General features: G+C 46.9%; 1 protein-coding gene across 8 annotated transcripts in view; it reads left to right on the top strand.

The window, feature by feature from the left end:
- The window catches only part of SLC8A1 (solute carrier family 8 member A1), a 333,147-nt gene extending 324,219 nt beyond the window's left edge, over window positions 1-8,928 (top strand). For all 8 annotated transcript variants that reach the window (XM_054022274.1, XM_054022271.1, XM_054022270.1 and 5 more), the window contains one exon: window positions 4,515-8,928. In XM_054022274.1, coding sequence (XP_053878249.1) covers window positions 4,515-4,891 — 377 coding nt within the window. In that variant the 3' untranslated portion in view covers window positions 4,892-8,928. The remainder of the gene's footprint in view (window positions 1-4,514) is intronic.
- Window positions 8,929-14,407: the final 5,479 nt, after the last annotated feature.

Below are 14,407 nucleotides of genomic sequence, written 5' to 3'. Positions count from 1 at the left end.
GCAGCCTTCAACTACCTGAAGGGGGGTTCCAAAGAGGATGGAGCTCGGCTGTTCTCAGTGGTGGCAGATGACAGAACAAGGAGCAATGGTCTCAAGTTGCAGTGGGGGAGGTCCAGGTTGGATATCAGGAAAAACTATTTCACTAGGAGGGTGGTGAAACACTGGAATGCGTTACCTAGGGAGGTGGTGGAGTCTCCTTCCTTGGAGGTTTTTAAGGCCCGGCTTGACAAAGCCCTGGCTGGGATGATTTAGCTGGGAATTGGTCCTGCTTTGAGCAGGGGGTTGGACTAGATGACCTCTTGAGGTCCCTTCCAACTCTGCTATTCTATGATTCTATGATTTCATTGGGCCTGTGGCCACTGTTTGATTAATAGCTAAGTAAGCAAAGAATCAACAGTAGGAATAATTAAACAAAATAGTTCTCATCCCTTTAATGCCACTGCATGGTCAGTTTCCCCCAGTAAAAGCAATTGTTTGGCAAGGTGACTAAACGAGATGCATCACTTCCTGGCTATAAGTTAGTGTCTCAATATTAGGGAGAAAATAAAGTTGGTGGGTAAGGAAGGGGGAGTGGGAGGGGGAGGGGGAGAGGGAGGGGGAGGCGGGGGCTTGGTTTTGTGGTTAAGGCCTTGGCATAGAATCATAGAAATGTCGGGCTGGAAGGGACCTTGCGACGTCATCAAGTCCAGCCCCTGTGCTGAGACAGGACCAAGCAAACCTAGACGAAAACCCTCTCCCTGACAGGGGTTGTGCCACCTGCTCTAAAAACCTCCAGTGTTTTGAGGAATGCAGTCACTTTCTGCCAAGATTTTCATTGAGCTGAAAACCCTATTTTCCTTTGCAAACCAAGTTTTGATAGAAACATTTTGACTAGCTATATCAGTAAGAAATTTAATCCAGTGCCATGCCTTGAGCTGTTGATGGAACAGTTAAATAGAGGCCTTTTATTGAAACAGGAGATGCTTTACTTTAAAGGCAAAAAAAATATCTGGAGTACACAAAATTATTGAATTTAGTCAGACTAGACAGGGTGGCCTGGTACTTCAGGAGGAATTTACAAAGCTAGATGTTTGGGCAAGATGGTGTCAAGCAGAAATATAGCATAGCAAGGTACTGCACAGTGGAATAACCATCTGAGCAAGTCATACTTGGAAGGGTTCTAACATAATTGCAAGCACTCAGGAAAAATACATCAGCCTGGCATGATAGTTCAGTGCAAACTTCTGCTCAGTGTTGATCAGAAAGCCAGGAGGTTAATAGGCTTTCTTAAGAAAGGGATGGACAGTGGTTGACAAGATTATAAAGCCAATAAATAAATTGATGCACCCCATCTCAGAAAGGAGATAGCAGAAATAGGAAACGGCCAGAGGAAGGCAAAGGAAATCATTAGAGCAGTGGTTCCCAAACTTGTTCCGCCGCTTCTGCAGGGAAAGCCCCTGGTGGGCCAGGCCGGTTTGTGTACCTGCCGTGTCCGCAGGTTCAGCCGATCGTGGCTCCAGGCCAGTGGGAGCTGCTGGAAGCGGCGGCCAGTACGTCCCTCGACCTGCACCGCTTCCAGCAGCTCCCATTGGCCTAGAGCAGCGAACCGCGCCACTGGGAGCCGCGATCGACCGAACCTGCGGACGCGGCAGGTACACAAACCAGCCCGGCCCGCCAGGGGCTTTCCCTGCACAAGTGGCGGAACAAATTTGGGAACCACTGCATTAGAGGTTTGGAAAGACTTCAGGATGAGGAAAGAGTTTTTAAAGATAGAGGTTTTGATCCAGCAAGTGGAGCATGCAGAACCCCATAGAAATCAGTGGACAGAAATCCAGCCACCCACGTGGAATAATTTGCAGGATCAGGTCTTAAGCCTATTTAGCTTAGGGAAGACGACTCAGGAGAGACAGGGAAGAGATGTATACAATTCCATTACAAAAATCCATCATTAAGAGCAAGGTAAGGTTGCAAGCTGAAGCACTCAGAACTCAGGGAATGACATCATGAAAAGTAGGCAGTGTTGTTGTAGCCTTGTCAGTCTCAGATATTAGAGAGACAAGGTGGTGAGGTAATATCTTTTACTGGACCAACTTCTGTTGGTGAGTGAGACAAGATTTCAAGCCTACACAAAGCTCTTCTTCAGGTCTGGGACCTGTACTCATGACAGGTCGACACTTAAAATGATGCATGGGCGCAGCTGCATCAATGCAGCTGTGCCGCTGTAGTGCTTAAGTGAATACGCTCCTACACCAATGGGCGAACTTCTCTCGTCGACATAGTTAATCCACATCCCCGAGAGGCAGTAGCCATGTTGGTGGAAGAAGCTCTCCCGCTGACATAGCGCTGTCTATGCTGGCACTTAGGCTGGTGTAACTGCATCACTTAGGGGTGTGAACATGTAGTTATACCAAAGTAATTCTGTAGCGTAGGCCAGAGCACTGAGTATGTTTCCCAGACCTGAAGAAGCGCTCGCATAAGCTCGAAAGCTTGGCTCGCTCACCAACAGAAGTCAGTCCATCCTGAAAACTGTCGGCACAACCTTAATTCTGTCCTCTTACGTGTGTGCATTACAATACAGCCTTTTCCCTACAAGACCCCTGTCTGATTTCCTGGGCAGTCAATGTGGCAGGGCTGTGTGGAGAATACGGAGGCAAGCATAAGCACAAAGGCTATAGCTATACCAATTTTACCTCTTGTATCTTGCCTTTATGCCATCTGATGAAATGTCTTTGTGTCTTTGCTTTGGCTTCATCCTTGTGGTAGTGCAAATCAAATGCACTTATGCACCCATGCAACTGGCTTTTCAATATGATTTCTTTTAGACATAAGTTGGCAATTGCCATGCTTGCCACATGTGAGTGAGTACAAATACATATCCAGTAGCTATACAGCTTGTCAAGAGGCAGATTATAGCATTTAGCCACTAGCCTTCAGAGTGAATGCATCATAGCTCTGAGACAGGAGGATGCCTTAGCCAGCTCCCCAGCATGCACGCTGTATATCCATTAGGATGGTGCAGCCTACATCCCTCATCATGCCCACCTAGCTCCACGGGCCAATGCAGCAAACCAGGACCCAATTCCCACATTAGGGGGTAGTTTCTGACCCCAGGTACACTAGGGGGAAATTCCTGGGCTTCTTCAGTCATGGGGACTACAATTGTCCCTGGCCTTTGCATGGGATGTGCTGTAGGGAGGGAAGGCACTAGCACAAAGGACATGCATAACTAAGTACAGAGCATTCCAGGGTGAGGCCCTCCAGCCCTGATCCTGCACCATGGAAGTCAGTGGGAGCTATGCCATTAACTTCAAGGAGTGCAGGATTGGGCCCATTATAAATGTACAGCATTGCTGCATAACTGGTACTTGCTGCTCTTGTAAATGGCTACAGACCATTGCATTTCCTTTGGAAGGCATTGGTGTCTGCAGACAAACAGCGCTATGTCAGAGCTAAGCACCCTTAGAATGTATTCATCCTATATAGGTAACATTCCAGAGTTTTTAGTAGGGGCTTCGCTAGCTTGGGTATTTCATTAGGTTACACATTGAAGTCCATGAAGTCTAAAAGGGTGCCTGCCCTAGAGTGGGGGTCTGTCTGGTCTGAGTAGGAACTCCAGGGAATTTGACCTACAGGCCAGGCAATCCCCCTGCAGGGTGGTATGGACAGCATCTCTCCTGCTGCATGCTGCAGTGCACTATGTAGAAAGGATAATAGACCACCGGGGGGAGATCATGAAGTCTCCTTTGTGTTCACAGAAATGTGGCTAGAGCTGTTCAGATATTTGCAAAACCCTGATGTGTGAATGTTCTCACTGCAAAGCCCATCTTTCCTCCTACTAAGTTCAATAGGACTAAATGCAGAGTCACAGACTACTCAACATGAGCAAGAGTGGCAGAGAAATTAACACCATAACATCAAATTCAGCTCAAACCTCTTCCCTAGGCTAGGCTGTTTGGGGGAAAAGGTCAGGAAGTGTTTTGTCTGGGGTCCTCTGACTCTTGCAGGGAGCTTTGAGAGGTGGGATCTGGGTCCAGGTCTCCTCAGGGAAAGCTTCTCATTCCAAGGGTTTGGACTTCATCACACGGGGCCTTGACTGTCACTCCAAGGGTGGCTGCCTGCTGCCCCATCATACAGGCTCTGGGGCGTATGTCTACACTGCAAGCGAAGGGGTGATAGCCCCATGCCTGGGCATGCCTGGGCTAGCTTTACTCTAGTGAGCAGGGATAATAAGGGTAGTGTCGATACGGTAGCATGGGAAGCTTGTACTGGGGCAGCTAGCCCATGCCGAAGCTCATGCCACCACATACACCCTGCTATAGCTAGATTAAAGCTAGCTCAGGTTTGGCCAGCCATGCTACTGTCCCACTTTCACCTGCAGTGGAGACGTACCTTTGATGCCAAGCTGTTACCTAGACCAGCTTGTCAGGAGCTCTATTCTCCAATTGGAAGGGACTTGCAATGACACCAGGGTAGCCCTTTCCAAGGCAACTTATTTTATTGCCACCTGACTGACTGCTTTTCTTTTCGCTTTGCAGACACCTTTGCCAGCAAAGTGGCGGCTACGCAGGATCAATATGCTGATGCCTCAATCGGGAACGTCACCGGGAGCAATGCTGTGAATGTTTTCCTGGGGATTGGCGTGGCCTGGTCCATCGCTGCCATCTACCACGCAGCAAACGGGGAAGTGTTCTACGTCTCCCCCGGCACCTTGGCTTTCTCCGTCACCCTCTTCACCATTTTTGCTTTTATCAGTGTGGGCGTGCTGCTTTACCGGCGGAGACCGGAGATTGGAGGTGAGCTGGGTGGGCCGCGGACTGCCAAGCTTCTGACAACATCCCTCTTTGTGCTCCTTTGGCTCTTGTACATATTGTTCTCATCTCTGGAAGCCTACTGCCACATAAAGGGCTTCTAAAGGAACAATCAGAGATAGTAAATATATTGCTAGAGATCTATATGTATCTATATAGAAAGCTATATAGATATAGATAGAGATAAAACATTGTGTATAATGAACAGAGGGAAAAGAAAAGACATTTACCATGTTCACTTACCTGCTGATGGAATGCAGCTTGGAGCATTCTTTGTACTAGGTAGGAGTAAGAATTCAGCAAGATTCTTAACCAGGGGTTGCAGCATATTAAAGGAGGCATGGATGCAGGGCCATCTTTGCAACTCTACCTACAAGAGCATATGATACTGACTTTATTGTTGCTCCCACCCTGCTCCCTGGGGAGGATTGATCTGAAATGTAATTTGGGCTTTTCAGTAATGCCGGGGCCAGAATAGCTGTTAAGAAGCCGAGTGGTGGAGGGAAGGCGAGGAATAGGGGACTTCATGACTTTCTTACAAAAGTCTATTTGCCTTCATATATTGAGGACATGCAGATCTGTCCCCACTGAATGAAAACAAGAGTCTGGACTGAAGAAGGAAGTCCAGGGGTTCAAGAGCTTTCTACCAATAGGATGGAAACCCCACTGCTGTTCTTGCTTGGATGCCCCATTTATTATTCAGTTGTTAGAGTGTTGACATGCTGAGAGTCACAAGAACAGTGCGAGCCATTTCCTTATTTTTTGGCTGTATTATGATCAGCATGCCCTCTCCCCGACCCTGCAAACAAAATCAGTGAGCCTGCCCACCCCACACTCCCCGGCTGTGCCTTGCAGGCACCTGTCCAAACCCTTTGTCTCAAGTCCCTGTTTTAGTTCTGACAGAATCTTGGGGGCTTTACTTTTGTTGCCGTCCATTCCCTGGCCAGACCCTAGTGCGTTGCTCCCGTCTCATGTTCCTGATTGGGAATGCTGTTGTGGTCCTTGTAACACTTTGCATGAATGAAGTACCCCATATCTGTATATAGCATTGTATAGCAATAGTCCATTCAGCAGTGTGGATCGGATGCTGAAGAAGTGAGTGAGTTTTCTTTTCACCCAGGTTTGGTTTGGGGTTTGGTTTTTTTTCTTACTGGGCTAAGGGGAAGTGGCTAACCCTTTAGCGCTCTGCACAGGGGGTTTTAAGAAGCAATAACAAAGAACTGTGCAGATGTAAATGCTAACGGGAAGAATCTGTGCAAAAGGCATCATAAAGTCTTCTAGAGTGAAATCCTGGCGCCATTAAGTCAATGGCAAAATTCCCATTGACTTCAGTGGGGCAGGGATTTACCCATATGGGGTGATCCAGAGCTCACTGAAGTCAATGCAAATACTTGCATTGACTTCAGTAGGTTCTGCATCAGGTCCATAAAGATTAACGTACATTTTAAGGGCCAGAGCCTACCACCTTTGCTCATGCAGCATAGAACTTTGTCCCACGACTAGTCGCTTTGAACAAAACGGGGTTAAGTACCAGTCAGCCTGGGCATGAGTGGCAGCACCAGCCCCTGAATAAGCAAACCATGCCTGGGTTTTGTAAGCATCAGTTTTTCCCATTGTGGCTATTTTACATCTTCTGTGGCTGCAACAGATGTCAGATATCGTCAGTGTTTGCGGCTGTAGAACCCCCGGGCTCCATCTCTGTTCTCCTGTACACCATCTCTGAGGGTTAGCTACAGCCCTGTGTGTGAACATTAAGCCAGTGGCGATTGGCAGGTTTTACAACTGCATCTCATCTAGGGCTACTTGAGGACTGAAGAAGTCAATGGTGGGGTTGGAGGAATGTAATGTCTCCAAGATCTCCAATGGTCAAAGCGTTCTCACCAGATACAGGATGAATCTTGCATTGTCCAGCAGAGATTGCATTTAACACTAGGAATTACTGTGGTAGTTATTTATTATCTGTTGTGCACCACAACAATGTGCTTGGCTCTGTACAATGCACAGGTGGCAAGACAGTCCCCACCCTGGAGACGTTGTCATGTCAAAGACAGACATTGTCAGAGGTCCTAGAGGAAGGAGCTACGCTGGCTGATCTGGTTTTCCCTTCATTTTCATCCACTGTATGACCCTTTCATTTTCCATTTGTGTTCCCCGTGGACGCAATGGCTCTGCAGGAGGGATTGGAACCAGGAGAGGGTGGAGCCTGACACACTGGGATTGAGGGGGTCATTCTATGCATACTTGGCATCAGGGAAGGAGCTGTAAGAAGAGATTGGAGGGGGAGCCATGGCTGGCATTGCTCACAGAGCAAAGGGATCAGCAGGGGTACAAGTGGGGTAGGCAGGATCCCAGAACTAGGCCAGGACTGAGTTCAGCTGGGCCTTGGAGCTACGGACAGGAAGGTTTGAACTCGTGATGATGAGCAAAGAGTGCTGAGGATCTGGCTGTGACATTGGTGGGAGCAACATGGGTAGCAGAGAGGAGCAGGTTGCAGGATTCAGTGGGGCCATGGGCACAGGAAGAAGGGGCGGGATGTTGAGAGGCTATGGCTGTCAGCCTGAGTCATGTATTGAGTTTGAACCTTAGGCCCTGAGCCAGCAAAGGGGTCTGCCCACATGGACTCTCAACCCACAGGCTGCAATCTGGGGCGTGGTCACTTAGCGGGAGATTCTGCCCTGCCCTTCCATGGATGCATCGTGATGGAGCTGGGGAGTCTGAGGACCTTTCTCCCTCGCTTGGGCTGCCTGAGTCAGAGCCCCTTAGAATTGTTGTCCCTTCGCTCAGAGAAGCACAGGAGCACCCCCTCCCCTAGGAGTGCACAGTGCCCCAAAGGGAGCAGGAAGGAGGCAGATGACGGCTCTGCCCCCCGCCTCTCCCCCGGCATGCACCAGGCAGCAGAGTTGTCCGGTGTAGCAAGGGACCTGCTGTCTCAGTGTGCCTGGGAGGAAAGCTGCTCATGGGAGGCAGAGCAGGTCTGCACAACCCACTTCCTGTGCACTGTGCTTTCCAAAAGCCCTGCCCCCAAAGCCCATACCTTCCAGCCCACTTCCACCCCTGACGTTATCATCCCTCGGTATAGAAGTGCCAGGGCAGGGTCAGTCCCAGCTCTTGTGACTAAGTGTACCACACAGCTGCGCTCAAGAGCAGGGAAGCATTTCTGCACAGAGCAGAAGACGATTTCACGGCCAGTGTTCCCACTCTATAAGAGCCCAATCCTACTCCACGAGTCACCCCATGATTTCAGTGGGCCAAGCTGTGTAGCAAGAGGTGACAAGGCATAAGGAAGTATGGCAGCATGGGTCCCTAAAGGATTGTTTTACCAAGACAAATGAAAAGCAAGAAGTTTGGGGTGACAGCACAGTGGTCTTAGCAGCCTTTATGCCTCCCATTTGATTCCCCTAAGCTCAGCATAATAAGGATACTTTGATAGGTTCACATTTAAAAACAATGGAAAATAAAAGCACAAGCAAGTAGCTTATAAATAACTGGCCCAAATCCTCAGCTGGTGTGAATTAGCATCTCTCCATTAACCCCAAGGGAGTGATGTCAATTCACATCTGATGAGAAACTTTCCTTGTATATTATGAATGAAATATCTAAAAGAGGAACTGCAGGGATACTACTTTGCATTAGCACTACTAGCTATTTTTTTCCTTTTCCACTTTTTCCCCGTCCCTAAATCACAGACAGCATGTCCCTTGGTAGCGTCTTCTGATCCAGCGGAAGGGCATGTCTGACATTGGTGTACCCGGTTGGCTGAGGAAGGGGGGGTGAGATTTTGCACTCATTTCAAACAAGCTGTGGAAGGTTTTAATTATCTTGTTGTGTATTTTCATCTAGGAATATACTGATTTTTTTTCTTGTAAACTCATTTTTCACTTTAAATGAGAGTGAGGGGTTTTTCTTTTAATTTTTATTTTTGGGGCAGGGTGGCGGGAAAGAGCATTAGAGCCTGATTCTGGTTGTTCAGGATTATGATTGCCTTTGTGTACAATGATTTCATTTCATTTGTTTGGGTTCATTACTTTTTATTTGTGTGTATTGTCCACAGCCATAGGCAGCAAGTACACTGATTGTGATGATCCTTATCAATAGTGCACAGCAACACAGACAAATAAAGTTTCTAATTGTTTCAGATTTACACAGTAGTGCGGCTGCATATTCTCTATGGGACATCTTTCCTCTCATTGTCTCTCCTCCTTCTTTGTATTTATTGGTTTGCTTCATGTGTATCTTTCATTGACTAGGAAGAACCAGTGAACACCTAAGAAGAGTCAGTTGCAAATGTCAGCTGTTGTAGCCACAGAGGCAAACACTATTCTGAACCTAATGCAGCCTCTGCTCTGAGATGTAGCCATGCTTTTCCACTCTATGCCCCATTTGATCTCTCATTTCCCATCTTCCATTCCCATTGCTGCAGCATGTGGCCAGCCCAGTGTGCTATCACCCCTATGCATTTGGAAACCTATTCTCTGTTGACATGCAAGGGATTTAGGTAACTCCCAGTAGACACAGTAAGAGTTATGCATGGAAACCTCCTAAGCATTAAGAGACAATTAGACCCTTTAAGGTTACATATTGTCCTTTATCTGTGCTAGGCCTACCATCAGTGTCAACCATTTCAGCGTCGGTGGGGTTGCGCATATGCCTCGGGGTATGTCTACACACAAACTGCTGCAGCTGACCACTGCAGCTGCGCCACTGTGGTGCTTCAGTGAAGACGATATCAAGGCCAACAGGAGAGCTTCTACAGTCCATGAAGGTACTCCACCTCCCCAAGAGGCGGTAGCTAGGTCAACGGGAGACTTGGGCTATCTATAGCAGGGGTTATATCAGATTAACTGCAGCACTTGGGTGTGGATTTTATACTGACCTAATTTCCTAGTGTAGACCAGCCTTTATGCCTGGTCTACACTACGGGGGGGCGGGGTCGATGTAAGATACGCAACTTCAGCTACGGGAATAGCATAGCTGAAGTCGATGTATCTTATTTTGACTTACTTCCCGGCCGCGGCTCCCCTGTCGACTCCGCTACCGCCGCTCGCCCTGGTGGAGTTCCGGAGTTGACGGGAGCGCGTTCGGGGATCGATATTTCGCGTCTAGACGAGACGTGATATATCGATCCCCGATAGATCGATTGCTACCCGCCAGTCCAGCGGGTAGTCTAGACATAGCCTTAGTATTGCCATCTTTCACTTACACAGGCCCTATTCCTTCTCTCATGTAGGTCAGTGCTGGGAGCAGGATTAGGCCCTTAGTTAACAAGCAGTAATGCGGCAGTTAAGTTACTAAAGGTCGAGTTGTCCACTCTGGTGTCAGTTAAAGGGGTTAAAGTGGCCAGGCAGGTCAATTAGCTCCACTGGGTGAACCTGGAGGAAGGGCCAGGGAGCATGCCATAATTAGAAGTAGGCCCAGCTGAGCAGGAACAGGTGGGGTCAGAATAAAGCCCTGTGAGCAGTGAGCAGCCAAAGGGCTGCAGGAAGGCAGTGGAGTAGTAGCAGTTATTGCCTGTAGTGGAGGGCATTGAGAGGCTGGGAAGCCAGGGAAGCCAGATGAGTAGGAAGACTCCCAGGGAAACAACAGCAAGGGGTAGGACCGTGCAGAGGCCTTGGCTGCTTGTTTTAGGGACCCTGGGCTGGAACCCAGTGTAGAGGGTGGGCCTGCATTCCACTACCAGCCACTGAGGCAGTGGCACTATGGGGCAGTGAGATGGAAGACTGCCTAGGATTGCTAGTGGGGAAGGACCGAAATTTCCCCAAAGGTGAGAACCTTAGTTACTTGGTCAGAGGGCCAAGCCACAAAGAGGAGACTGAGTTCCTGGAGTGAGAGGGGCCACAGGGTGAGACAGAATGGGGGAAAGACACTGCCAGAAGGGGAGCGTAATGCCTGGCAGAGCTAATGCTCAGGACAGCTATCAGGAGGTGCTGCTAGTGGTGAGCCCTGTGCCATACATGTAAATAGCAGAGTTTAGTAAATAATTTCTGTAAGTAAAGAAATTGCAAAGTCTAAAATTCAAAAGAGTAAAAAGCTAAGCAAAATAATAAAGGAAGGGGAGGCATTGGGATTTTTTCCCCTTGAGTAGCTCCTCCAGGCCCTTGGCTAGTTGATTCCCATTGACTATAATGAATCTGGATCAGGCCCTAGAAGAATCACAGGGGCAGAGTCTCATCAGTTTGCATAATTCTATTTTGGAATCTATGGAAGGATTTCTCGCCTAGTTCAAATGTTCTGAACCAACAGTTCAGTCCAAACAAGACTCTCTAGGCACTATGGCATCATCTTCAAGAACCAGGGCTTTTCTCCTTTGTCTCCCATGCTGTGAGATACTCCAGGAATGAAATTCACTCACACTGTACTAAGATGGAGTGAGTTAAGCCATAAGACAGGACAGCTCCGATGAGATATCAGTGAGGGATGCTATATGTGATATTTTCCAGGAAGACACCCTGACAGAGATTTGTGTGTTCCACTAGCACCCAGGAAGCTGAAACAGTACCTTCACCTCTTCATTGCTTAAGATAGTCATGTAAGTTACAGGTAAAACTGCATTTCATCCACTTAATTTCTACTCTGTAATTGTAGTTAATCAACAAATCCTCTGTGTACCAAGCTACTGCTGCAAGTCTGTCGCCTTCCTTTAAGCCGAATGTTAGCTTCACACACATTCAGCTTTATCCTGCTTGCCTTACTCAAATTATACAAAGGCCTAAATTAGCACTGGGAGGGCTCTCCCAGCTAATCTGTCTAAATGCTTTTTTTAAAATAACCTGTATCTTGATGTGGATTTAAGCTCATCTGAGACTCCACAATATGAAGAAAGCTGTTCTCTGAACAACAGTACTCAGAAACTTTCCATACGGTATGTTGTAAAAATGTGCAGCTTGTACTGTCATTTTCCAAATTCCAGTTATCTATTTTGTCTCCTTCCAAGTCAAGTTAGAAAGGCATCTCTCAAGATTCCATAGCCACAAGGGGGTGCTCTGGCATGGATACTGACCTACCTCAAAGGATATTCTCTTACCCTCAAGTGAGCCATCTCACATGTGGTCTACACTACATACCTATATTAGTATAACTAAGTCGCTCAGGGATGTGAAAAATCCACACCCCTGAGCAATGTAGTTATACCGAGCTAACCTCTGGTGTAGACAGCACTATGATGGCAGGAGAACTTCTCCCACCGATAGAGCAACCACCTCTCAGGGAGATGGATTACGATGGGAGAGCTCTTTACGGGAGGGTGAATCCCCTGCTTTCCACAGATTATTAGGCTGTTCTTAGTTTGTAAAATCAGCCATTTCCACACTGGGCTGTAATTATTATTGTTAAATATTAATAGTGCAATCACACCCAGAGATTTCAGTCCCAGGGCCCTGTTCTGCTGCACACTGAACAATGTCGTTGAGAAGGAATGGTCCACACCCTGGGAGGTCACAGTTCAGTGCCCTGATCCTGCAAATACTTGTGCATATAACCATTCTTATGTCTCATTGAACTCAATGAGATCCCTCCCATAAGTAAAGTTACTCACATAAGTGCTTGCTCTCTCTCTCTCTAGATATAAATAAAATAAAGGGAGTCAGTCACCACAGCAGAGGCAGGCATTCAATTTCAAGGATATGAAAATGCCACAGAGAAGCAATAGCATGTATACAGATGTCACTGAATTTTGTTGCAATATTACCATTGTCTCCAGTGGCACAGATATATTAAAATTCTCAGCAATTGAGTGACATCCCCCATACTGCCCTAATTACTGACCTCCCTGGTGTTGTTTGCAACAAAGAAGGTGACTAATGTAATCTTATTTTCATGTTTTTAATATGATTGCCAAGCTGTTTTGAAACAACACTGGCTCTTTTCTGAGGCCTCATATAGTGAGGTACTGAGTACTTCCTACTCATTGTTCTGTCCCACCAACTCCTGCCGAAATCTACAGTTCACGGCAGATGCTTGTTACCTTTCAGGATGAGGCCCTTAATCACTTGCCAGAATTTAGGTTATTTTCCTCAATTTATTAGCACCATATTAAAATGCACCCAGGGTTGTCTTGGGTTTTTTCCCCCACAGGCAATGAAGCCTGAAAGCAATGTTTCTTAACAACTTAGTAATTAATTTTTTTTTCAGAAGGTGATGTTATTTTAATATAATTATTTGCTTCTTTAGAATGAACTGTTTAGTTGAAATTATTAATAAATCATCTGGGACTTTCCTATCATCTCAATTAAACAAGCAGTAAATAACTGTTCTATTTGAAGATCAGTCTAAAGGGAGTTTTGGAATATTGCTTTCTTAAGGCAATTTAGACCTTGAAATCACACAACAAATAGAATCCTCTTTACAGGATTTCCCCCCCCCCCCCCCCCCTTTACAAGCCTTTTATTCAGCAGCATCCTTGCCAAACACACTAGAGGATTGAAATGCTGGCTGGCTGGTTGATTTATCTGGTACATCATCCAAGCATAATTGACAGTCTGAAAGGTAGTGTTTATTATTTTAGCTGCATTATTGCCCTCACCACATCTTAGCATCAGAAGAGTTTGTAAAAGCTGGTGCTGCACTTCATTTATCCCATTTAAAAAATAATGGTCTCAGATGAGCATTTGAGTGAGCTTTTCTGTTATTAATAGAAGCTATCCTTGGTAAAGTGGTAAAATGTCTGGAATAAACTACATTCCTGTAAAAAAGATCCCTGGTCTAGCAACACATCACACAGCTATCAAAATAAATATAAAAGAGCTGGAGCCACTCTTGGGGCCACTTCTAGCCCTCAAATGCATATCCATGCACCTCTCCCCCTTTCCGCACTGGCAGCTTCGGGTAGAGACCTCACAGAACACGTTCAGGTACCATAGACCTGGGGAACCTTATAAAACCCAGATGAAAAGATAATAGGCAGGGCCTGGCCCATGCACGGAGTCTGGAAGAATTGAGGAGGCAAACCCAGTTGATCTCAGAGTTCCTGCATGTATCTTGGCCAACCCCTGCTCCTCTTCCCACCCACAGCTGTTGGCAGCATGGCTTTTTTCCATGCTGCATTGGCTGATTGGGTTTATGTGGCATCCTGCTCAGAGTGGTTTAAATTCTTCTTTCCCACAGTTTTCCCTTTTCTATTCCTGGAGCGAATAGCACATTCTCAGGGAGATGGGGGGGAGGGTTGTGGAATAATACAGTTCTTAGTATTCCAGCACTGTCACCCAGATGCTTACTCCCTCTTTCAGCTTCATGCACAAAAAGACCTGCTGTCACAGGCCTTCCTCTCGTACCTAAACCCAACAGAGTCCATAGTCCCTGCCTAACAAAAATAACCCACAGAGAGAATTTTGCAGGATTTGGCTGAAGTTCAAAGCCTGGAATAAAGTCAGGAATATTGAGGCCTGAGAAGCCAAGATTTCATACCTACTCTATCTTCTACAGGACAGTTCACCCCTTAGTGGGCCAGGGCTCTGGTTCTCTTCTCCTTACACCCTAGCTCCTTACACCTTAGCATTAACAAACACCCCAGGGAAGCACACTGATTCCCCACATGGACATTCAGCCTGGTCACTGAGGCCTTAATAATGCTTCTATTGGAACCCACACAACCAGCATCCTTGGCCTTTCCTCCCTTCCAGGTGGCT

This window comes from Malaclemys terrapin, chromosome 3 (assembly GCF_027887155.1).
Source record: "Malaclemys terrapin pileata isolate rMalTer1 chromosome 3, rMalTer1.hap1, whole genome shotgun sequence".
NCBI classification, from domain to species: Eukaryota; Metazoa; Chordata; order Testudines; family Emydidae; genus Malaclemys; species Malaclemys terrapin.
The sequence above is the reverse complement of the archived record's forward strand: the minus strand, read 5'-3'. Positions and strand labels throughout refer to the sequence as shown.